This window comes from Suricata suricatta, chromosome 13 (assembly GCF_006229205.1).
Source record: "Suricata suricatta isolate VVHF042 chromosome 13, meerkat_22Aug2017_6uvM2_HiC, whole genome shotgun sequence".
NCBI classification, from domain to species: domain Eukaryota; kingdom Metazoa; phylum Chordata; class Mammalia; order Carnivora; family Herpestidae; genus Suricata; species Suricata suricatta.
Window position 1 is genome coordinate 89,345,388 of NC_043712.1, and position 23,306 is coordinate 89,368,693.

The following is a 23,306-nucleotide window of genomic DNA, read 5'->3' on the forward strand; positions in this document are numbered from 1 at the left end:
GACCCCGCTGGTTGAGAGGGGTGTTCTGGCCTCTCCGCTCTCACCAGTTATTATGGTCACTCTGCCGAAACAGGAGGCACACACACTACCCCTCAGGAGAGGGTGAAAGGATTGTTATTCACATCATGAGGGGCTCAGGCCCAGAACCGATTGAGAGAGCATGGAAGGGTACTGCTTTGGGTCTCTCTTTTTTTTTTAAATTCCAGTATAACTAACATACAGTGGTATTAATTTCAGGTGAAAAATATAGTGATTTAACAATTCAATACATTTTGCAGTGCTCATAATGATAAGTGTACTCTGTCACCTTCTCCTGTGTCACCCATCCCCCCTTCCGCCTCCCCTCATCAGGGGCGGGGTTCTCTATAGTTAAGAGTCTGTTTTTTGCTTTGTCTCTTTTTTTGTTCATTTGTTCTGTTGCTTAAATTCCACATAAGAATGAAATCATATGGTATCAGTCTTTTTCTGACTTACTTCACTTAGCATAGTACCCTCTAGATCCATCCATATTGTTGCAAATGGCAAGATCTCATTCTCTTTTGTAGGTGAGTAATATTCCGTTGTATGTATATACTACTTGTTCTTTCTCTATTTAGCTCTCATTGGAAACTTGGGTTCCTTCCATAATTTAGCAATTCTAAATAACACTGCAGTAAGTACAGGGGTGCATTTGTGTTTCCAGTTACTGTTTCCATATCCTTTGGGTTAATACCCAGTAGTGGAATCACTGGACCACAGGGCGATTCTACTTTCAGTTTTTGGAGGAAGCCCCGTGTTGTTCCCCACAGCGGCCACAGCGGCTCGCGTTCCCACCAGCAGTGCAGGGGGGCTGCTTTCTCTCCACATCCTCACCGACACTTTTTGTTTCTAGTGTTTTTGACTTTAGCCATTCTGACAAGTGTGAGAGGATTATCTCATTGTACTTTCGATATGCGTTTCCCTGATGATGAGTGGTGATGAGTATCTTTTCCTGTGTCTGTTTGCCACCTGAATTTCTTCTTTGGAGAAATGTCTGTTCATACCGTATATCGACTTTTTTAAAGCTTATTTACTTATTTTTGAGAGGAAAGAATGAGTGGGGTAGGGTCCGGAGGACGGGGGACCAGCCCTCGTACCCCCTGTCGCACGGTCCCTGAGTAGGTGGTTGGTGTCAGCGAACTATCTATAGGAAAGAAAGAAGACAGACAACGTGAATGGTGGTAAAGCCACACTTTACTAAGAAAGTCAGTGTCTTTGATGCCATTAGGGGATTACACATTTTTTTTTCTTTAATGATTACATACTTTATGGTCCTTGAAAAGGTAAAAACATGCTCTGGGAAGGATCATTTTTCATCACAGAAGACAGAACAGCCGTGAGAACAGAAGTAAAACAGGAATGAGGGAGTCTGTCTCTCAAAGAATCTTTTCTTCAAGGCCCTTTAGCAGTTATGTCTGGGCAAGACGCTTATCATTCAAGGGGTTAATTTTAGACAGAGGATTGTGTTTGCCCCAACAGCAGGCAATGAGCTGGGAACAGAAATCATGTAAGGGAAAGCAGGTGCCACTAACTGACCCAAGTTGATTCAAAACTTAAAGCTATATGCCTTCATTGCTCTTGCAAAGCAATGAGAAAAATCATAGACAGGTTAAATAGAAGCCACATATGGTTGGGGCCCAGGAGGCCAAATGTCACTTCACAGTCTTTCGACTTGTTCCACAACTTCCCAAATTTTTCTCCTGCTCCCTGGAGTCATAGCCTGTGCCCCCAGGCCTGGCCATCAATGGTCGCTCTGAGGGAGGTTTTTTGGCCTGCTGGGCCCCAACCGTAGGGGCAGAGAGAGAGAGGGACAGAGTATCCAAAATGGGCTCTGAGCTGACATCAGAGAGTCCAGCATGGGGCTTGAACTCATGAAGTGTGAGATCGTGACCTGAGCTGACGTCAGACACTTAACCCAGTGAGTTACCCAGGCATTCCTCGTCTAGGGGTTTGTGGTTTCAGGTCTCACACTTAGATCTTTAGTCCGTTTTGGGTTTGTTTTGTGCATGGTGTGACAAGATGGTCCAGTTTCATTCTTTTCCGTGGAGCTATCCAGTTTTCCCAACAACATTTGTTGAGGAGACAGCCTTTTACGCATTGCATATTCTTGCATCTTTTGTTGGGAGAGGAAATTGAGCGTATAATCATGGGCTTATTTCTGGACACTCTATTCTGTTCCACGATCAGTGTGTCCATTTTTGTGCCAGGACATTACTGTTTTGAGTACTACAGCTTAATAATATAACGCAAAGTAGTTTAACGGGAAGTCTGGAATTTCGTTCTTTTTCAAGATTGCTCACGCTATTTGGGATCTTTTGTGGTTACATACAAATTTTAGGATTATTCTAGTTTTGTGAGAAATACTGTTGGTGTTTGATAGGGATTGCATTAAATCTGTGGATTGTTTTGGGTACTCTGGACATTTTAACCATATTTGTTCTTTCAGCCCGTTTGTGTTATCTTCAGTTTCTTTCATCAGTGTTTTATAGTTATCAGAGCTCACATCTTTCACCTCCTTAGTTTAGTTCATTTGTAGGTGTTTTATTCTTTTTGCTGCAGTTGTAAATGTGACTGTTTTCTAATTTCTCTTTCTGCTATTGTTAATGTGCAGGAATGAAACAGATTTCTGGAGATGGATTTTGTATCCTCCAACATTACTTAATTGGTTTATCAGTTCTAGTTGTTCTTTGGTGAAATCTTTAAGGTTTTCTGTACATAGTATCATGTCATCTTCTTCCTTAACAATTTACGTGGCTTTTATTTCTTTTTCTGTCTGGTTGCTGTGGTTATGACTTCCAGTACTATGTTGAATGAAAGTGGTGAGAGTGGACATCTGTGGCCTGTTCCTGATCTCAGGGAAAAGCTCTCGTTTTCCCCCCATTGAATATGATATTATGTGTGGGTTTCTCAAATATGGCCTTTATTATCTTGAGGTATGTTGTTAGCTCTTAACTCATTTTATTGAGATTTTTTTTTCACGAATGGATGTTGAATTTTGTCAGATGCTTTTTTTGCATCTATTAAAATGATCATATGGTTTTTATGCTTTGTCTTACTGATGTGGTGTATCATGCTGATTGATTTCCAAATACTGAGCCACTCTTCCAACCCAGGAATAAATCCCACTTGATTGTGGTCAGTAGTTCGTTAATGTATTTGAATTCAGTTTGCTAATATCTGTTGGGGAATTTTGTATCTATATTGTTAAGAGATATTATCCTTGGGGCACCTGGGTGGCTGAGTTGGTTGGGTGTTTACCTTCAGCTCAGGCCATGATCTTGTGGTCTGTGAGTTCGAGCCCCGTGTCAGGCTCTATGCTGACGGCTCAGAGCCTGGAGCCTGCTTCAGATTCCCTCCCTCTCCCTCCCTCTCTCTCTCTCTCTCTCTCTCTCTCTCTCTCTCTCTCTCTGCCTCTTCCCCACTCCTTCTCTTTCTCAATCTTTCTCAAAAATGAACATTAAAAAAATTTTTTTTAAGAGATATCGTTCTGTAGTTCTCTTTGTCGTGTCTTCATCTGGTTTTGGTATCAGGGTAATGCTGGCCTCATAGAATGAATTTGGAAGTTTTCCTTCCTCTTCTAGCTTTTGGACAATTTTGAGAAGAATAGGGTATTAACATTTCTTTAAATATTTGGTAAAATTGACCTCTGAAGCCATCTGGTCCTGGACTTCTGTTTGTTGGGAGTTTTTTGATTATTGATGTGACTTCATATTTGGTGGTCAGTCTGTTCAGATTTTCTATTTCTTCCTAATACAGTTTTGGAAACATATCTTTCTAGGAATTTATTCATTTCTTCTAGGTTGTCCAATTTGTTGACATATAATTTCTCATAATACTCTCTTATAATCCTTTGTATTTCTGTGGTCTTGGTTGTTATTTCTCTTCTTCCTGATTTTGTGTGTGTCTCTTCCCTCTCTCCCTCTAGGCTCTCTCTCTCTTTTAATGATTCTGGCTAAAAGTTCATGGATTTTTTGATCTTTTCAAGGAACCACTTCCTGGTTTTATTGGTCTGTTCTAGTTTTTTTTTAGTTTCTATTTAATTTTTTCTGTTCTAATGTTTATTATTTCTTTCCTTCTACTGGTTTTGAGTTTTGTTCTTCTTTTGCTAGCTCCTTTCAATGTAAGTTAGGTAATTTGAGATTTTTCTTGCCTCTTGAGGTAGGCCTGTATTGCTATTAACTTCTCTCTTAGAACAGCTGTTGCTGCATTCCAGAGATTTTTGGACTGTGTGTTTTCATTTTCATTTGTCTCCATGTATTTTTTTAATTTCCTCTTTGATTTCTTGGTTGACCCATTTGTTGTTTAGCGTTTTAGTATGTTATTTAGTCTCTGTGTATTTGTGTTCTTTCCAGATTTTTTCTTCTGCTTGAGTTCTATTTTCATAGCATAGTAAAAGAAGACACATGTCGTAAATTCATGAAGTCTTTTTTGATTTGTTGAGACTTGTTTTGTGGACTAATATGTAATCTATTCTGGAGAATGTTCCATGTGCACTTAGGAAGAATGTGTATTGTGAATATGTCTGTCAGACCCACCTGGTTCAGTGTGTCATTCAAAGCCATTGCTGGCTTGTTTTTTTTTCCATTTGGATGCTCCCTCCTGTACTATTATTATATTACTATCAGTTGTCGTAGACTCTAAGTCTAAAAGAGTTCTCTGTCGGCCAGCGAGAGGAAACAGGAGGGAGATGGCTAATGTCTGGGAAAGGACAAGAGCCTCAAATAAGGGTCCTTGCCCCATTTTTATTAGGATTAGAAGGTTTACAAACATGATGATGGACGTGCACAAAGAGACAGTGAAACTGTGAATATTAACCGGTGGACGTGAGGCAAAGAGGAGGTCTTGGAGATATTTGGGGTTTAGGGTTTGGGTTAATACAGACCAAAACCCTGACGCCAGCAGGGCAGTTGGGCGGAAGGTGGTTGACAGCGGACATGAGGCACCGCCACTGTTGAGCTCAGCTAGCCTAGGGCGTGAGACACGTAGACAGGAGGCCTCAGAGCGGACAGAGCAACCTTTCTTTTGTTGACTGTCTCCGCTCTGGGCTGCTTCACCTGCGGCAGCAGCAATCTGTGGCACCCAGTTTACTTGTTTACTAAGTTGGTCCTTCCTTCCTGGGAAAGCAGCTTTCTGCTCTAGGACTAAATTGGGGGGCGCTTTGCCCTGCATGCCTAATCTTGCTTACCGCATATACCATTGTATTGGGTGCCTCAGCACCCCCTCTTTATTCTGGGGACTTTGCCCCTCTCTCTATTCTGAGGGCTCTGCACCCCCTTTCTATTCTTGGTGCCCTTGCACCTCTCTATTCTGGGGTGCTAATCTTGTTTACCCAGTCTCGGGTGCGAGCTTCCTATGGCTTTGTACCTCCTTGTGCCTTGTTGACCCATTGGTGTAGGCCCAGGGGCTCCCTAAGCTTATTTCCCACAAGCCGTTGCTTTCTTTATGTTTGTTATTAGCTGCTTTATGTATTTGAGTGCTTCCGTCTTGTGTGCATAAACATTTATAATTGTTACAGCTTCTTGTTGAATTGCTCTCTTTATGAGTATGTGATGTCCTTCTTTGTCTCTTGTCACTGTCATTGTTTCAAAGTATATGTTGTTGAAGTATTGCTACCCCAGTTTTCTTTTGACCTGCATGCGCATGACCATGCTTCTCCATCCCTTCGCTTGTAATCCGCAGGTGTCTTTAGGTGTGAAATGAGTCCCTTGTAGGCGGCATATAGATGGGTCTTGTTATTTTTATCCATCCTGTCACCTTATGTCTTTTGATTGATGTGTTTAGTCCATTTACATTCAGAGTAACTAGTGGTAGGTATCTACTTACTGCCATTTTGTTACTTGTTTTATGGTTGTTTTTGTAGTTCTTCTCTGTTGCTTTCTTCTCTTGCCGTCTTCTCTCATGGGTTGCTGGCTTTCTTTAGTGACACACTTGTATTCCTTTCTCTTTGTTTTTTGCCTATTACTGGTTTCTGACTTGTGGTTACCACTGGGGTCCTGTGTAACATCTGCACGCAGCAGTCTGTGCTGTTGAGCACTGACGTATGACCTGGTTCTTTGCTCCTCCCCCTCGCTGCCCTCCACATTTTTGGTATGTGGTGCCACACTTTACAGCTTTTTTTAATCCTTTGACTGACTTGTATAGATATTTAAATGTACTGGTTTTGTGCTTCCTACTTTTCTTCCTCCTCCTTATGTGTTTTCCTTTCCACCCAAAGAATCCCCTTTAATATTTCTTGTAGGGATGGCTTAGTGGTCATGAATTCTTCTGACTTTTGTTTGTCTGGGAAACTTTTTAAATTTTTTTTTTTTTTTTTTACATTTTTTTTGAGAGCTAGAGCACAAGTTGGGGAGGGGCAGAGAGAGGGAGAGGGAGACACAGGATCTGAAGCAGGCTCCAGGCTCTGAGCTGTCAGCACAGAGCCCGATGCGGGGCTCGAATTCACAAACAGCGGGATGATGACCTGAGCCGAACGCTTAACCAGATGCTTACCCGACTGAGCCCGCAGGTGCCCCTGTCTGGGAAACTCCTTGTGTCTCCTTCTGTTCTGAATGATAGCCTTCCTGGGTAGTGTATTCTTGGCTGCGTGGTTTTTTTATTTTTTGTTTTTTGTTTCTTCTTCAGCATGTTAACTATATCAATGTCATTCTCTTCTGGCCTTTAAAGCTTCTCTTGAAAAACCAGTGGATAGCCTTATGGGGTTTCCTGTGTATGTAACCATTTTCTTTGTCTTGCTACTTTAAAAATTCTCTTTTCACTACTTTTTGCCATTTGAATTTTATGTGTATTGGTGGTGACCTACCTGAGTTGATTTTGTTGGGGGTTTTTTGGGCCTCCTGGATCTGGATTTCAGTTTCCTTCCCCAGATTTGAGACATTTTCAGTGATTATTTCTTCAGATAAAAAGATTTTTTTGCCCTTTTTTCTCTCTTCTTCCTCTGGGATCCCTATAATGGGAATGTTTTTGCACTTTATGGTGTCACTGAGTGCCCTATTTTCATTTTCTTATTATTCTTTTCCTCTATCCTGTTCAGCTTGATGGTTGTCTACTACTTTGTCCTCTAGGTCACTAATCCATTCTTCTGATTCCTCTAGTCTACTAGTTTTTCCCTGTTGTGTATTTTTAATTTCAGCATTAAGTTCTTCATCTCTGATTGGTTCTTTTTTATGTTTTCTCTTATTTGAGGGTCTCACTGAGATCCTCCACTCTTTTCTCCAGCCCATTGGGTGTCTTTACGACCTTTACATGCTCTCTCAGGCATATTACTTACCATCATTTCATTTAGCTCTATTGCTGTTATTTTTATCTTGTTTTCATTTGGTTCATATATCTTTGTCTCCTCATTTTGTCTAACTCTCTGTGCCTGTTTCGATGTGTTACAAAAGTCCGCTGTTTCCCCTGCTTTTGAAAGTAGTGGCCTTATGAAGAAGTCCTCTAATGCCCTGTGGTGAAGTGTTTCCTGTTCACCAGGTCTGGCTTTGCAGGGGTGTCTCCTGTGCGTGGTGTGGGCACTCTGATGTGGCTGAGCCACCCCTGCCCTCAGACCAGTCATCTGCAGTGGTTCCCTTTCCCTGTTTGCGTGGTTGGTTCCTATGTTGTCAGCGGGCCAGTCCAGGTCCTCCATGTGGAGGCAGAGCAGACATTTGCCAGCGGTGCGGGAGCACCAAACTGCAGGGCGCTTTCCCAGCCTTGTCTCCGAGAAGCCTGTCAGCGGGTGGGCCTTGCAGTGGGACCAGTAGTCAGACCCCAGCCTGCTGTGTGGACGCTGTTGGACTGCTGTGTTGGGCTGCTCCTTTCCCTGGGTAAGAGTCACGTGGAGTGATGTTGGCCTCTCTTGGGGCTGCTTGTACACCACCAGGCTTGTAGCACTACTTGGGTGGATTCCAGCCAAGGGGATATCGGAAGGCAGGTCCCCAGGAGAGCACCAGCCATAGTACATGTGATGCCCTCTTGTTCTACCGGAGCTGATCCTGCGGATTTTTTAATTTCCAGGTGTTAAGTCCCACTGATTGTAATAACTCGTGAAATCGGGGCCCCTCTGGTCTTCTAAGCCAATGTTATGAGGCTTCTTCCTCGTCCAGTTCCCTGTGCCTGGGGTGCCTGGTGTAGGTTCTGCTCCTCTCTCCTGCCATAGCATCCCTCCATCCCTTAGACAGTTCCACAGGTCTGTTTGGCTCCTGACCACTTCTCGGCCCTTCCTGCCCTTCCTCCCCCATTGTGGCCTCTTCTCTGCATTTAGCTGTGGAGAGTGTGTTCTGCCAATCTTCGGGTCCTTTTCTGGGTTAGTTACACTGATGTGGGTTTTATCTTGGGATGAGGTGAACCTGGGACCCTCCTAGCTTACCATCTTTCTTGCAAGTCTAGCTTGGGGTTTTGATAGTGATTCGGGGGTGGGGTCAGAATGAGGGCTTCCACTCCTGGTATGAATTTCCCACGGTGCCAGGGAGAGAGCACTTGAGCCCACAGTGGGAAGGAGAGTGGGGCTTACAAGCTGTCTGAAGTCATACACCAAAATGGAGTCAGACTTGATTATTTCTGTTTGTTGTGTCAGTTATTCAGAGGGACGCTGGACACTGGACGGCACGGGTTTGTCTATTTCTCCTTGCCGTTGCTTCCCCCATATATTTTGAAGCTGTGTCATCAGGAGTAGAAACATTTAGAATTATATGTTTTCTTGCTGAGTTGACCCCTTTTCATTATGAAATGATCATCTTTGCTTTCATAATAAGCTTTGCTCTGAAGTCTGCATTGTTGGATTCTAATAGTCACTTCATTGATTGGTGTTGGGATGGTATATCCTGGTCAGTCCTTTTGTCCTACCTACATGCCTTTATATTTAAACTAGGATTATTGTGTGCAACAGTTAGTTGGGTTTTTTAATCCATCTGACAGTTTCTTACCAGTGAGCAGATCCCTTACGTACCATTACCAAATGTGGGTCAGGCTGGCCATGCTGCAATTCTATTTGTATCTCATCTGTATCCTCTCTCTTGTGGCTCTGTGTGTTTGAGTTCTAAACCAGGGGCTCTGGGGCCCTCAGTGTTGGTGCGCGGACCAGGCCTGGCTGTGTGTGCGCCACTGGCCGCTGTCCTCCGGTCCGTGACACTGACGCCTTAGGGTTCACGAGGGATCTTCCCCCTCATCTTTTCAAGAGCTCACGCAGGGCCTAGCAAAGGGAGCAGCGGGGGGTTCCTTTCAGTTTTTCCATAAATAGGTCTTGACCCCTCCTCATCCCCCTCCTTTGTGTATGTATGTGTGTGTGTATTTTTGGTATTTATATAGTTTTAGTTTTAAAATGGGTGTGCAAGTAGAGGCAAATATAGTTTTCATTGTACAAATGGACTATGTATCAAAACAACTTAATAGGCCTTGTATTAGGGACTGAATGTTTGTTTCCCTAATATTCATCTGTTGATGGCCCAACTCCTAGCTGGCTGCAAGGGGATAGGGCCTTTGTGGAAGTCATTAAGGTCCAGTGTGGTCTAAAAGGTGGGGCTCTGGTCCGCCAGGATTAGACCATCATTAAGAGAGCCGAGTTTGCTCACTGTCTTCCCAGGCGCACGACAGAGAAGCCGCGTGAGCACACGCGGAGGGCAGACAGGCGCAAGGCAGGAGCGCCTCAGGGGAGACCAGCCCCGTCCTCCCCAGGTCTTAGACCCCGGCCTCCAGAACCGTGGGTAGTGCGTGTTCGCTGCTCAGCTGCCTCAAATGGTGTCCTGCGACGGCAGCCCGAGACGCTGTCTCCCAGAGAGACAACGTAGTAATCAAGGCCAGGCTTGCAGATGGGGATACAGAATTCCTGATGACCTAGGACTAGTGCCCGAAGAACACAGCGGGGTCGCTTGGAACCCCGGGGGCTGCTTTCTTCGGTCTTGCTGGCTTTTCCCAGCCAGCCCTTTAGTAAAGCATACATGTCAGAGCTTAAGCTGTTCAGTCTGGGGCAGATGCACAGAGTGGAGGCGCACGGCCTGCAGCAGGCACTGCAGGGGACAGGGGGGTGTGCTCTCCAGGGCAGAATGAGAATGGGGAGCAGAGTCTGCAGCTCAGCACGTAGCCCCGAGGCAAGAGCTTGGGTGCGCCTGGACCGTACGTAGTGCCCAGAGGCCCCCCCCGCAGGGCCTTTCAACTCCCGGAAGTAGTGCCGAGCAGCCGCAGGCTTCAGCCCAAAGGACAGTCTGGCTTTTGGCCACAGCTCATCCTTCTCATTGATGACTGTTCTGGGACACATTTGAGAGACTTGAAGCCAAGTGTGACAAGTGAGATGCACCCACAAAACCTGTCACGGGGTCTAGTGCGAGGTTCCCAGCAGCCTTGTGACAGAATCCAGTGGTCTGAAGACCTTGAGGGCTGAGAGGGCCAGGAGGGGTCCTGGGGTGGCAGGAGAACGGGGAGCCACGGGAGGGTGAGCAGCAGCAGAGGCCATGTCCGGGGGAGGTCATCATGGGGGGGATTGGGGCTGACTCGGGGGGTCCAGAGCCCTGCTGGGCGTGACAGCTTGCCCGTCCCCGTAACCAGTCCGTACCTCTGCCTGTGCCCACCGACATGGAGGTCCAGAGCTGCTTCGAGAGGGCAGTCCCTCTGCAGACAGAGCCCCACTGCTCCCAAAGTGGGGGCGGAGCAGACACTGGTCAGGGTCCCAGAAGGTAGGGGCTGCCAGTCAGGAAACGTGAGTAACAGTGTCGTATCCCAAAGTCTCCCTTGCCCCAGAACCATCCCCCACAGGAAAAGAATCTGGGGCCCTAACCATTCATAAATTCTGCAGGAACACTTGGGTCTTCTAGACCTTCGTATCCAAGGGTGTCAGATCTGCCTGAGTCCCTGCTGGGTCTCCAAAGTCAGCCATCTGCCCTCGCCATTTTTACTGTTAGACCTGTACTATTACTTGCTTAAAAGGAATGATGTCAATAAATCTGCTGCCTGAAAAGGCGAACTGCGCATCACGACTGCCGAGAGAAAACTAGTGGCGGCCACAGACGTCAGTGGAACACACACACAGTGGGAACACAGGAGGTCATTCCATCTGGCCACGCATGTGCCCGCTCTGATCACAGAGGTGCGCAGGGGACTGAGGCCCAGGCACACGCTGGGGCGGGGCGAGCTGGATGTCAGCAGTGGCATGCAGAGCTGGTGAGAGTTGGAGTAGACAGTCCCCATGGATGTCCCCGAAGCACGCCTGCATGTCCCCTGCAAAGCCTGTGCTGCTTTGCTTTCATCAGTTGGACAGGAGTTGCGTCTCAGAGGCCGGCATTTTGTCACGGTGAACATTCGTCGTGACAACCGCGGCATCATGTGCTCCCGTGGTGGCACGCCCCAGGTGCCCCTGCCCCACACTTACCACCAAAGAGAGCACCGAGTTGCAGTCCAGGAGTAATGGAAACTGAGTTCTAATTTCTGGTCCTGAGGAGAGGGACCCCTGGCCGGGCTCCAGTCCCACCACCGCGTGGTTGTCTGTGAGGCTGCTTGCAGGCTCCCCATCTTTGTTGCGCTCGCAGACCCCCCCGCGGGGAGGCAGCCTTGCTGGGGCCAGCAGGCCTGCGCCTCTCCTTAGACGCCCCCCTGGGCCCGGAGGAGGAGTGTCAAGCCTCTGCAGGCACAGCAGGAGAGGCCCCCAGGTCAGCAAGGTGAACGGAGCGGTGTGCGCCAAGGCCCTGGGCAGCGGGAAGGCCGTCACCAGAGATGGACGCCACGGTTCGGCCTCCCAGGGTCTGGTGTCACCTTGGGTGTGGTGGGGAGGCTGCCTCTCTGCAGGGGGGGACCTTGTCACCTGTGTGGCCTGTCCTGCTGCTGTCCCAACCCAAGGACCCTGGGCTAACAGGTGCACTGTAAAGTGCCATGTGAACACAGAAGTTTGCTACACCAGGAACCCTCAGCCAAGGGTGTCCCCCAGACCCTGTCCTGCCATTGGTCCCGGGAGATTCTCCAGCACCTCTCGCGCTCTCGAACCGGGCAGGAGAGAGCTTGAAAAACCAAAGTCCCTTTTCCCCCAAAATATTCTTTATTCTTGCATTACATTTGTGTTTCCAGTTGTGAATAAAAAATGCTTAGAAAGTGGTTACAAAACAGCGTCAACTGGGCATGAGGCGTGGACTCGCCTTCTCCACGTGTGACGACACAGGGCCTGGCGTCGGGGTCGGGCTGGCCTGCCTGGGCTCAGTCGGGCTTCTCACTCTCAGAATCTAGAAAACAAAACCGCCACAGCTGATTACTGGCCCAGCTCGGTCACACAAGGCCCTGGAATGTGGACCGGCGTTGCCAGCACAGTCCTAATCCTCGGAGAGCCGGGGGCCTGTGACCCTCACACTGTACAGGCCCCAGGCGGCCTCTGCCATCTGTCCAGCCTCTACAGGGGGCGCCTGCCTAGGACCAGACAGGACGTCCCAGCACCTGCACATCTGCAGCATCAAGCTGCTTGGGCACAATGAGAGAAGCGGCAGCCTTGAGGTACCCTGCTTCTGAAAAGAGGTCCCGCTCCCTCCAAGAGCATGGGCATGAAGCCTGACCACCTCTCCGCTGGCTCGGGCGAGAGGCGCCGCAAACCTTGGGTGTGTGCAGGCCACGTTCAGCACAGACCACGGAGCAGGATGACATCAAGGGCGGGCCGGCTGCAAACAGGTGCTGAGCACAAGGTTCCCCCAACAAACCCACACCTGCTCCGAGGCCCGCATCGTCTCCCAAGCCTACAAGCCCAGTGCTGATCCAGGAGAAGGTAAAGGAGCCCAGCCCCCGCCCCAGCTCTGTCCATGGGGTGAGTCCTGCCAGCCTGGCTTCATGCAGCTTCAGCCAGCGTGGACGGGGGTCAGGCATCACTCAGTTGATGAGACTCACATCTTCCGTGGGGTGCAGCCCACTGCATGTCTACATGCAGTTCAAGGCCGGAGCGGGTGACAGCCGAGTAAACAGGCCCAGAGGCAGAGTTGGGTCCTCAGGTCCCAGGCCACACCTGGTGAGCACCCTGTGCAGAAGACGGGGGTCCTGCCTAATGTCCCGCTCTTGCCCCATGGCCCAGCTCAGCACCCACCATTCAATCCCCAGGCCTCTCCCTGCCCCTCAACCTCCTGGGCCAGGTGTCCCCGGGAGGGGTGGAGCTGGGTGTCTGGCTGTGCCCAGAAGAGCCTAGGAGGCCAGCTGGCTCAGCTTTTATGTGGGCAGGGAGTAAGGAAGAGATGTTGTTCCACACTGTTTTCAGGCAAAAATGTTTATTTTTCTCCTTCATATACACAATCTCTTGGGGGTTCCTTGCCACTGACCATGTACAAGGCCAGGACCCCAAATCTCACCTCTGGTGCAGCAGTGGAGAGGGGGGTGCACAGGAGAAAGGTAGCTTCCACCACCCCCAGGAACCAGGCGCATGAGGTTCTCCACCAAGGGACTGAGGGGCACGTTACAGAGAACAGAAATCTCCTACTACAGCATCGTGCCCTCTGTAATCACCTAGAAAACTCAGTTCTACCCGAACTGATGGAATAGTACATTTAGAAGAATTTAGCCAGGCCTAGTGAGGTCCCCGAGTACAGCAGAACTATAGAGTTTTCACAGCTCGGCAGCCCAAGGCAGCTCCCTTCTGAGGGGAGTGGAAAAGATGTGGGCCATGAGGAACAGGGACTTCAGCTCCCCCCGGGGGCTGTTTGGTGCCCATGTGGGATGAGTCCCGCTGAAATCTCCGGAGGGGAGCACTCACGCCCCAGGCAGGGCACACAGCAGAATGAGACCCAGGCCGCACCGGAAATGATGGAAGAGGAAGGACAGGTGGCAGGCGCGTCAACAGAAACCCAGAGCTGAGGGGGCCAGTCATTCTCTGCCAGGTGGATGGCCTGCCTGCGCCCCACAGGCTTTGGGTCAAGAGAGCATGCCTGCTCATTTAGTACTTTCCAGCAGGTTCTGCACAGCCAAATGTGCTGCTGTTCCTTACTAAAAGACCTATTGCTGCCAGCAGCTCACTGTCCCAGTAACCACACATCCTGGGCAGCGTGCTGGCAGCATGCAGGGGGCGCGGGGGGGGGGGGGGGCTGTCTGTGATCTGTGACCACAGAAGCCCAGAGAGGCCTCATTTACAACAGAAATCAGGCTAACTGTATCTCAGCAGTTTAACATAGGAAATAATGATATCAGTGCACAAGCCAAATATAAAAATGAAATACTCTGTTTCTAACGTACGATTTTTTTAAACATCTCTTTCCATCAGGGAACAGAAAAGCTGGAATTCAAGGCACTGTACTTCTGCAGGGAGATTACAATGTTCTAACCATTGATTCAAGTACAGGAAGTGGGTGCAAAGGCTCCAAGTGTAAACCATGGGAACGGAAGAAGGAACAGGGTCTGCAGCAGTAAAGGAAGCAAGCGTTGCTGCCCACACGGGCCCCTCGCCAGGCACCCAGGGGCAGGCGGGGCAGGCCTCAGAGGCCAGGCTGTAACCTGGCTCCTCCGGACTGTTCAGTTCGGCGCGCTCCAGTGGACAAGCGGGAAGAGAGCTATGTGATTCGCAGTCTGGGACCTGGTGCGCCGACCACGGGTGGCGGCAAGAACGCGGGAAGTGCAGGCACGCCTGCTGCACCCAAGCCGAGCCCCTGGGCAGGTCTCGGGCTGCCCACCTGGGCTGCCCAGGGCCCCCAGGATACTGGAGCTGGGAGCAGGATTCCATACTGTCCCAGAGGCTGCGCATAGGGCGGGGCTGGTAGGCCGGAAAGGGCAGTACCTGGCATGGGCAGGCCTGGAGTGGATCCAGGAATGGCTGCGCCAGATAGAGGGCTGGGCTCAAGGGCCAGACATGGTGTCCCCACTGCTCCTTGGGAGATGTTCATCTATAAGATAAAAAGAGGAAGATACGTGTGGCTGCCAACAGCTGGCTCTCGGCCGGCCCAGGGCCCCCACAGAGTCTCTGTCCTCAGCAGAGAGTAGTCCCTAGGGCCTACCGTGGCATGCCTTCTAATGGCTGATACCAGAGTGACAGCATGGGGCCAGAAAGCAGCCAGTGCCTTCACTTGCTCTTTAAGCTGCAGCCTGGCCACCCAGAGGATTCCCTGTGGGGCCTGAGCCCTGAGGATGCAGTAGTGAGTGGCTGCACACCCCACCTGAGGGCTTCCTGCTTGGTCAGGACCTTTATGCAAAGACCACAGCCCAGGAGCATGTGGCAGGCAGGCCCTCCACTCTCCACACTCCAGAGGAGCAGCAGCATGAGGATGAGAAAGTGGAGATGGTTGGTGAGACGAACATGGCCAGAATTCAGAAAACAGGCTGCAAAGAGAGTACAGCCTAACAGCCTTCAACTCTCAAGGTGCAGGCAGAACTAATAAAGCAACCACAGAAAAACAGCACGGCCCAATGGAGCTGGCCCCAGAAATGCACGGCTGCTGTTCCGGCAGGCAGCACCGCCCCTGGACCCCAGTCACACACTGAGGAAGAGCCCTGTGTGAGGATCTCCACGGGTGCAGGGAGAGCGGCTGAGAAGCTCCACCCTCCTTTGTGGAGGGCATGGGGGCCAAGGCTGGAGGCGGCCTCCCTCCACTTGTGAGGACCTCTGGGGAACCTGTAGCCAAACCTCCACTGCTTTGAGAGACCAGAAGCACTCCCCCCGCAGCTTGTCCTCCTCCCAGTCCGCACTGTGTGGGAAGTCCCAACCAAAGCAAGAAAAAGAATAGAGTGACAGACTGGAAAAGAAAGGAAACCATCCTCCTTTACAGAGGACAAGACTGTGCTTGGAGAAAACCCAAAAGCCTGTACAAACTGATTTTGGCAGAAAGTTGGAAATTTGTCAAAAAACAATATGGCAGACTTTCGGGAAGATGTTGGAGTAGGACCCTAAGCTCACTTCCTCTCAGGATACATGTAGATGACATCCACGTGAGTGTCAATAACCCAGAAAGGGCCCTGAAGACTGGTAGAACACACTCTCCACAGCAGAACACAGAGAAGAGGTCACATGGAGGCAGGTAGTAGGGGTGGAGACACGGTCAAGATCCAAACAGACTCTCGGGACTGTCTGCAGAGGGGAGAGTGCCTCAGGCCTGCAGAGGGGAGGACAGACCCTCAGGCCAGGCACAGAGAACCCGCGTGAAAATCAGAGGGGCAGAACTACACCTGCGCTTCACACCAGCAGAGACGCACAGGTGGGACTTCAAAAACCAGCCAGCTCATCTCTGGGAAGACCTGGAAGGTGAGAGGAGACTGACCCTGCTCTTGGCACAACGAACATCTTCCCTGAGATACAGCATCGCAGCAGCGGTCTGAACAACGCCCGAGTTCTAGATTCACTGCTGATCTCAGAGCGTGTGCTAGAGGGGTGGGGACGTTTGGAAGACTTTTCCAGGAAAAAAAGAGCTGGCGGGCACTGCTTCCCCCCCACCCCGCAAAGCCTAGATATATAGATACCTCTGGAAACCAGTGCAGCACGAACATTCTCCACCTAGGCTGCTAATAGCATGCCCCACCCATGCACTCTTTTGCAGATACCTACCTCTGACTGAGACCACCCTCTGTGACTCCCATCGCCTCCTACAGCTGGCCTGCACACACCCTGCCAACACCACATGTCCCTCCCCACCCTCGTCCCCAAGTTCTCCCACAGACCTGCCCCTCCAGTACGCACTTGGCCGGAGCTGATCCATAGCGGTGCTACGAGTCTGGCAGTGTGCAGGCAGACCTGATGGGCCAGCACCCCTCCAGAGTGACTCCTGCCAGGGGAGAGGGGATGCTCACCACATACAGCAGTCCCAACTGTGGTCCCAGCAGTGGGCTAGAGGCACACATCTGGTCTGACTGCAGTCTCTCTCACCAACAAAGGCTTCCCAAGGAACAACACAGGGACACCACCCTGTAGTTCTGTGCTACTGCATTTCTGGCAGATGCCTGGTCTGATGCAAATCAAGCCCAAGGCTGCTCTGGACTGGCCCACTAACAATACAGGAACCATACCCTGCCCACAACAGCCAAAGAGCCATTGCAGACTATTGGTCCAAAGGAAAAAGCGGCTCAGCCACAACAGGTACACACAACACACACAGGAGACACCCCTGTAGCTCCAGGTTCTGGAGAACAGGGCACACTGCACTACAGGACCCTCTTCTTCGTAAGGGCCACTACCGTAAGGAGCAGGGGATGTGGCTGACTTTCCTAACACAGAGAAGCAGACACAGAGAGACAGAATAAGAAGACAAAGGAATATGTTCCAAATGAAAGAACAGGACAAAATTATAGGAAGAGAGCTAATTGAAGTGGGTATAAGTAATATGCCTCGTAATGTAATGATCAAAGAGGTACTCATTGCACTTGAGAAAAGAGTGGAGAATCTCAGACCCTCAACAAAGAGACGAACATAAAAAAAAAAACACCCCAGAGATGAAGAACTTAATCACTGAAATTAAAAATACACTAGGGGGATAAATAGTAGATTCGAGGAAACAGAAGAACAGATGAGCGACCTGGAGGACAGAGGAATGGAAAACAATCTTGCTGAAAAACTGGAGAGAGAAAAAAAATAAAAAATGAAAATAGACTTAGGGAACTCAGCGAACCATCAAGTGCAGTAATATTAACACTACAGGGATCTCAGAAGGAGAAAAGAGAAAAGGGGGCAGAATATCTTTCTATCTGAAGAAATAATCACTGAAAGTGTCTCAAATCTGGAGAAGGAAAAATAAACCCAGATCTAGGAGGCAGGGAGAGCCCCCAACAAAATCAACCCAAGTAGGTCCATACCAAGACATATAAAATTCAAATAGCAAAAAGTAGTGATAAAGAGAATTTTAAAGTAGCAAGAAAAAATAAAACGGTTACATAAGAGGAAACCCCATAAGGCTACCAGCTGGTTTTCTCAACAGAAACTTTGAAGGCCAGAGGAAATAGCATGATATAGTTTACATGCTGAAGAAAAACAGAAACAGGCAGCCAAGAATACTCTACCCAGGAAGGCTATCTATCAGAACAACAGAAGGAGAGAGAGTTTCCCAAACAAAAGTCAAAGAATTCATGACCAGTAAACCATCCCTACAGGAAATATTAAAGGGGACTCTTTGGGTAGAAAGGAAAAGCCATAAATAGGAAGAAGAAAAATAGGAAGCACAAAACCAGTGAACTTAGATATATCTATAAAAGTCAGCCAAGGGATAAAAAGAAATAAGATGTAAAGAATGATACCACATATCTAAAATGGGGGGTGGGGGGGGAGGTGTAAAAATCAGTTCACACTTAAGTGACCATCAATAATACAGACTGATCATCAGCAATACAGACTGCTATATGCAGATGTTATATATAAACTTAATGGTAACCCAAAAACAAAGAGAAAGGAATCCAAGCCTATCAGTAAAGAAAGCCAGTGAACAGTGAGAGAAGATAAACAGAGATAAACAGTTGGTACTACATCAAAATAAGAAAGCTTCCCGACAACAAAGGAAACGTCAGTGCACCTAAAAGGCAACCGAGTAACGGAGAAGGTACCTGCAGGTGACGCGTCTCGGACGGCGCTAGTATCCGAAGTGTGTGAAGTTACACAGCTCCAAAAACCTAATTGAAAATCGGCAGAATACGTGAACAGACATTTCTCCAAAGAAAACCTACAGATGGCCAAGAGACGCATGAAAAGATGTTTAACATCACTAATTATTAGGAAGATGCAAATCAAAACCACAATAAGAGATCACCTCACGTGTGTCAGAATGACTAAAATAAAAAACACAAGAAACCAGTGTTGGCGAGGATGTGGAGAAAAAGGAACCCTCATGCAGTGTTGGTGGAAATGCAAACTGGTGCAGCCACTATGGCCACAGTATGGAAATTCCTCAAAAAATTAAAAATTGAATTTTCCTATATGCCAGAGATTACCCAGAGAATATGAAAACTAATTTAAAAAATATATGATATGCACCCACTGTGTTTATTGCAGCATCATTTAAGATAGACAAACTGTGGAAGCATCCCAAGTGTCCACTGATAGATGAATGGATAAAGACTATGTAGTATATATACATACAATGGAATATTAGTCTAAAAAAGAATGAAATCTTGCCTTTTGCAACAACATGGATGGGTCAGACGGTATAATGCTAAAAGTCAGAGAAAGTCAAATCACATAGGATTTAACTCATAGAATTTTAAAAACAAAAGACAGATTATGAGCAGGGGAGAGGGGCAAGAGAGAGGGACACAGAGAATCTGAAGACACTCTCCAGGCTCTGAGCTGTCAGCACAGAGTAAGAAATCTACAAGTCACACCATAGTGGAACGTTTTTTAAATTCCTCTTTCAATAACCAAAAGACTAATCAAAAGCACACAAAACTCAGTAAGAATGATATAAGCAAAATAAAGGGGTAGGCAGCTTCAGACTTCCATGGCTCCACGGAAGTGGTGAAAAGACAACCAGAAATCATCAAAACTGACTTTATCAGAACTCCCGAAACCAGTTAAAGGTTTATGGCAATGAAATAAAAGTAAAAGACAAATCAAGAAAAAACCCCCAAGTATTTAGAAGTAGGAAAGCACTGTGGTGTTTCTAGTAGCCCCGGCCCTCCCCCTTCCTCGCTGTGTCAGGGCCTTGAGAGGGCAGCTGGTGTTCCCAGTGGGGGGCCCTGGGCTCTGGAGGGAGCCGAGAGCTCACTCACAGGTCACTGTGTGTCCCGTCTCTCTAAGCTGTGTCAGGCCACCTGAAGGGCCAACACAAGACACACGTAGCGGTCCGTGTGTATGCGGATCCTCTGAGGACAGAAGGGTGGCAGGTATTGCTCAGAAACATTGTCAGGCAACTTAAGGATCTGTAGTGGCTTGGGGCCAAAGATGACCATCAAGATACAGAGAGGTTGCCTAGAAGCCTGAGTAGAAAAGCACGGGGGAGAGTTTCTTTGGGAAACGAGGGCACTGAAAAGTGTGCTGGGGAATTTAGAAAGCCACGTGTGAGTCAAGGCAGAATATTCTGTCTCTCTCTCTCTCACACACACAACTCAGAAGACCCTGAACGTTTACCACTACTCACTGCAAGCAAAAGTGAAGGCACAGGCGTTGGTAAACGGCCAGCTAAGTGCTGAAGGCGCCCTCCCAGCCCGGAGCCAGTCTGGGAGGACTGGGAGGGCGGGTAAGTTCCTGATGTGCAAGGAAACCTCAAGCTAATACAACCTGAGCCTTGAACACAACCGGCAAATACTGGAAAAGAGGAGACTCCAATTTCCAGAGTTATTAATTATAATATGCAAATGCCCAGGTTTCAACAAGAAATCACAGATCATACAGAGAAACAGAAAAGTCCAGCCCATTAAAAGAAAAAATTAACAGAAATTGTCCTTGAGAAAGGCTAGACACTGGACTGAAGACTTTGAATTGGATGTTTTAACTATATTCAAAGAGGGATGTCTGGGTGGGCTCAGCTGGTGAAGAGTCCAACCTTGATTTCAGCTGAGGTCATGATCTCACGGTTCAGAAGTTCAAGCCCCACATTGGGCTCCGCAGTGACAGTGCAGAGCCTGCTTGGGATTCGCTCTCTGCCTCTCCCCTGCCTGTGTGCACGCTTGAGCTCTCTCTCTCTCTCTCTCAAAATAAATCAACTTAAAAGTATGCTCAAAGACCTAAAGGAAACCATGGATAAACTGAAATGAGGAAAATCAGGCTGAACATCATGAGAATATCAATAAAAAGATACATTATAAAAGGAACCAAAAAGAAATATCAGAACTGAAAAATATAACAAATTTAAAAATCCACTAGAGGGCCTCAACAGCAGATTTGAGTAGCAAATAAAGAATCAACAAACTTGAGACCATACAATTGGAATTATCCAGCGTGGGGACCAGGAAGGAAAAGAGAATGAAGGAGCATGTGTCGAGCCTGAGGGACCTGTGGGACGCGGGTGAGCCGGCCGGTGTGTACACCACGGGAGTGTCCAGAGAGAGGGTAGGAAAAAGTACCTGAAGTGCAGAAAAGACTGGCAGCCAAGAATTGTATATTCAACGAATGATTCTTCAATATTCCCGTTCTGACATCCGTTACAGGACAGACACAGCTCGAGGACACTATGCTGCAGGAAATAAGTAGTGGAGTGGAGTGGAGTAGTAGGCCAAAGAAACAAGTAGTGGAGGATTCCATTTATACAGGGACCAGCAGGAGTGCAATCCCCAGGGACCGAGAGGAGAGGGCTGGTTCCAGGGACTGCCAAGGGGGTGGGAGGACTGGGGAGCTCTTTCCCAGTGAGGACAGAGTTGCATTTTTGCAAGATGAATACATTTTGGAGACACACGGTGGTGACGGCAGGACAACAATATCAGTGATTAAAAAAAATTTTTTTTAATGTTTATTTTTGAAGGAGAGACAGACACAGAGTGTGAGCAGGAGGGGCATGAGCGAGAGGGAGGCACAGAATGGGAAGCAGTCTCCAGGCTCTGACTGTCAGCACAAAGCCTGACGCGGGGCTCGAACTCAATCCATGAGATTATGACCTGAGCTGAAGTCAGATGCCTAAGCAGTCACCCAGGTGCCCAAATATTAATGCTGGATGCACGTCAGGTAGCACTTAGCAAATGGTTGGGATGGCAAATTTTATGTCGGGTATTTTACAGTTTAAAAATTGGGAAAAATGCAGTACTTCTTAAAAACTTTTAATTGAAGTATAGTTGACATAAAATACTAAGTTAGTTTAAGATGTATAGTCACAAAGTGCTCACTGCTCACCACGATACTGCGGCCAGTATCCCCTGCCAACTTTTCTTCCCCAAAAAGAGTAAAGCTCTGCGACAGCTGGGCTGGACCTTGTAACCACTGTGCTACGTAAAATAAGCCGGACAGCGAAGGGCTGTAGGACCCACTTACACGCGGTGCCTGATGTCGTCAAATTCACAGAAAGGAGAACAAAAGTTAACCCAGGCTGTAAAACTAGCGGCACCCGAGGTGGGGGCTGCGGTTACTCTTAATGGTTCCCTCTTTAGGACGACGGAGAGGTTGTAGGAATGGATAGTGGTGATGGTCGCACACCGCTGTGTATACTGACTACTACTGAATTGAACGCTTAAAAATGATTGAAATGGTAAAATTTATGCTATATAGATGTACCACAGTCAAAATAGTATTAAAAAAAAGCTTTGTAAGATCTAAGCCATTGGAACCAGGGGCACAGTGAGCCGACAGACGGGGCCCAGCCCTGCGCAGGTCCTCTGTGCGCTGGGGTCCAGGTGGCCGCGCTGGGGCTCAGGGGAGGGACCCGGCAGGGCTGTCAGCTCTGTCACAGGGTCACGGAGAGTGGGTTTGAGCAGTTAGGGCTCTAGAGCTGCAGCTCAGCCGCCGCTCAGAGGAGACGGGGGGCCAGGGCACCGGGTGTGGCGGGAGTGTAGAGGGGCCCCAAGCACTGGGGCATCTGCACACAGGACTGAGTGAGGACGGGGCCAAAAAGCTGGGCCCAGCGTAACTTAGAGGGCCAAACACACCAGAAGGTTGTGCTTTCATCACAGTGGACTTGGGCTTTAAAAAAAAAAACAAAACCAATAATAAAGATTATGAGGAAAGTAGTAACTATATTGCTTCAAACCACAGTGGAAATTACAAAATAATTTAAAATGAGGGTTAAAACACTGCACACCAAAGCCTTTAGGATGCAGCTAGAATCACGAGAGGGATTTTTGTAAGTTAAACAGGAAAGGCCAGGAAACAACGACCTGCACATCTTAAGACACTGTCTAAAACTGGGGCGCCTGGGTGGCTCAGTCGGTTGTGTCATGATCTCCTGGTCACGGTTCATGGGTTCGAGCCCCGCATCAGGCTCAGAGCCTGGAGCCTGCTTCGGATTCTGAGTTTCCTCTCTCTGCTCCTCCTCCACTCACGCTGTCTCACTCTGTCTCTCAAAAATAAATGTCAAAAAAAAATTTTTTTATTGTTAAAAAAAAAACTGTTTAAAACTTAAAACAGTAACCCAAACATAGAAGGATGATGATAAAAGGAGAAGCTGATGGTACACGAAGAATACCAACAAAGCCAAAACTACTACTTTGAGAAGGCTAATAAAATTTATCCGCCCCTAACAGGCTGCAAAAGGAGAGGGACGGAGGGAGGGGAGCACACGTGCGGAAATCACCAGCACCAGAAGTGAAAAGACATCACTGCAAACTGTGAAGACAGGATATTATGAGCAGCTTCAGGCCAACTAATTTGAAAATCGAAGATAAATTTAGGAATCTATCAAATGTTAGAAAAGCAGGGCGTAACAGAAGGAGAAAATGGAAAATTCAGTGCACTAAAAGTATCAAAGACATTGAATCCGGAAGGAAACCTGACCCTAGGGGACGGAGGGGTGTGAGCAACAGCAACCCGTCCGCCCCGGCGCGCA

The 23,306-nt window shown here is 48.2% G+C and overlaps 1 protein-coding gene across 1 annotated transcript in view; it reads right to left on the bottom strand.

The window, feature by feature from the left end:
• Window positions 1-12,082: 12,082 nt before the first annotated feature.
• The window catches only part of WNK2 (WNK lysine deficient protein kinase 2), a 106,403-nt gene continuing 95,179 nt past the window's right edge, over window positions 12,083-23,306 (bottom strand). Inside the window, exons 29-30 of the mRNA XM_029919702.1 lie at window positions 14,708-14,813; window positions 12,083-12,191 (exon numbers count right to left, since the gene is read on the bottom strand). Of these exons, the coding sequence (XP_029775562.1) occupies window positions 12,166-12,191; window positions 14,708-14,813 (132 nt within the window). The 3' untranslated portion in view covers window positions 12,083-12,165. The remainder of the gene's footprint in view (window positions 12,192-14,707; window positions 14,814-23,306) is intronic.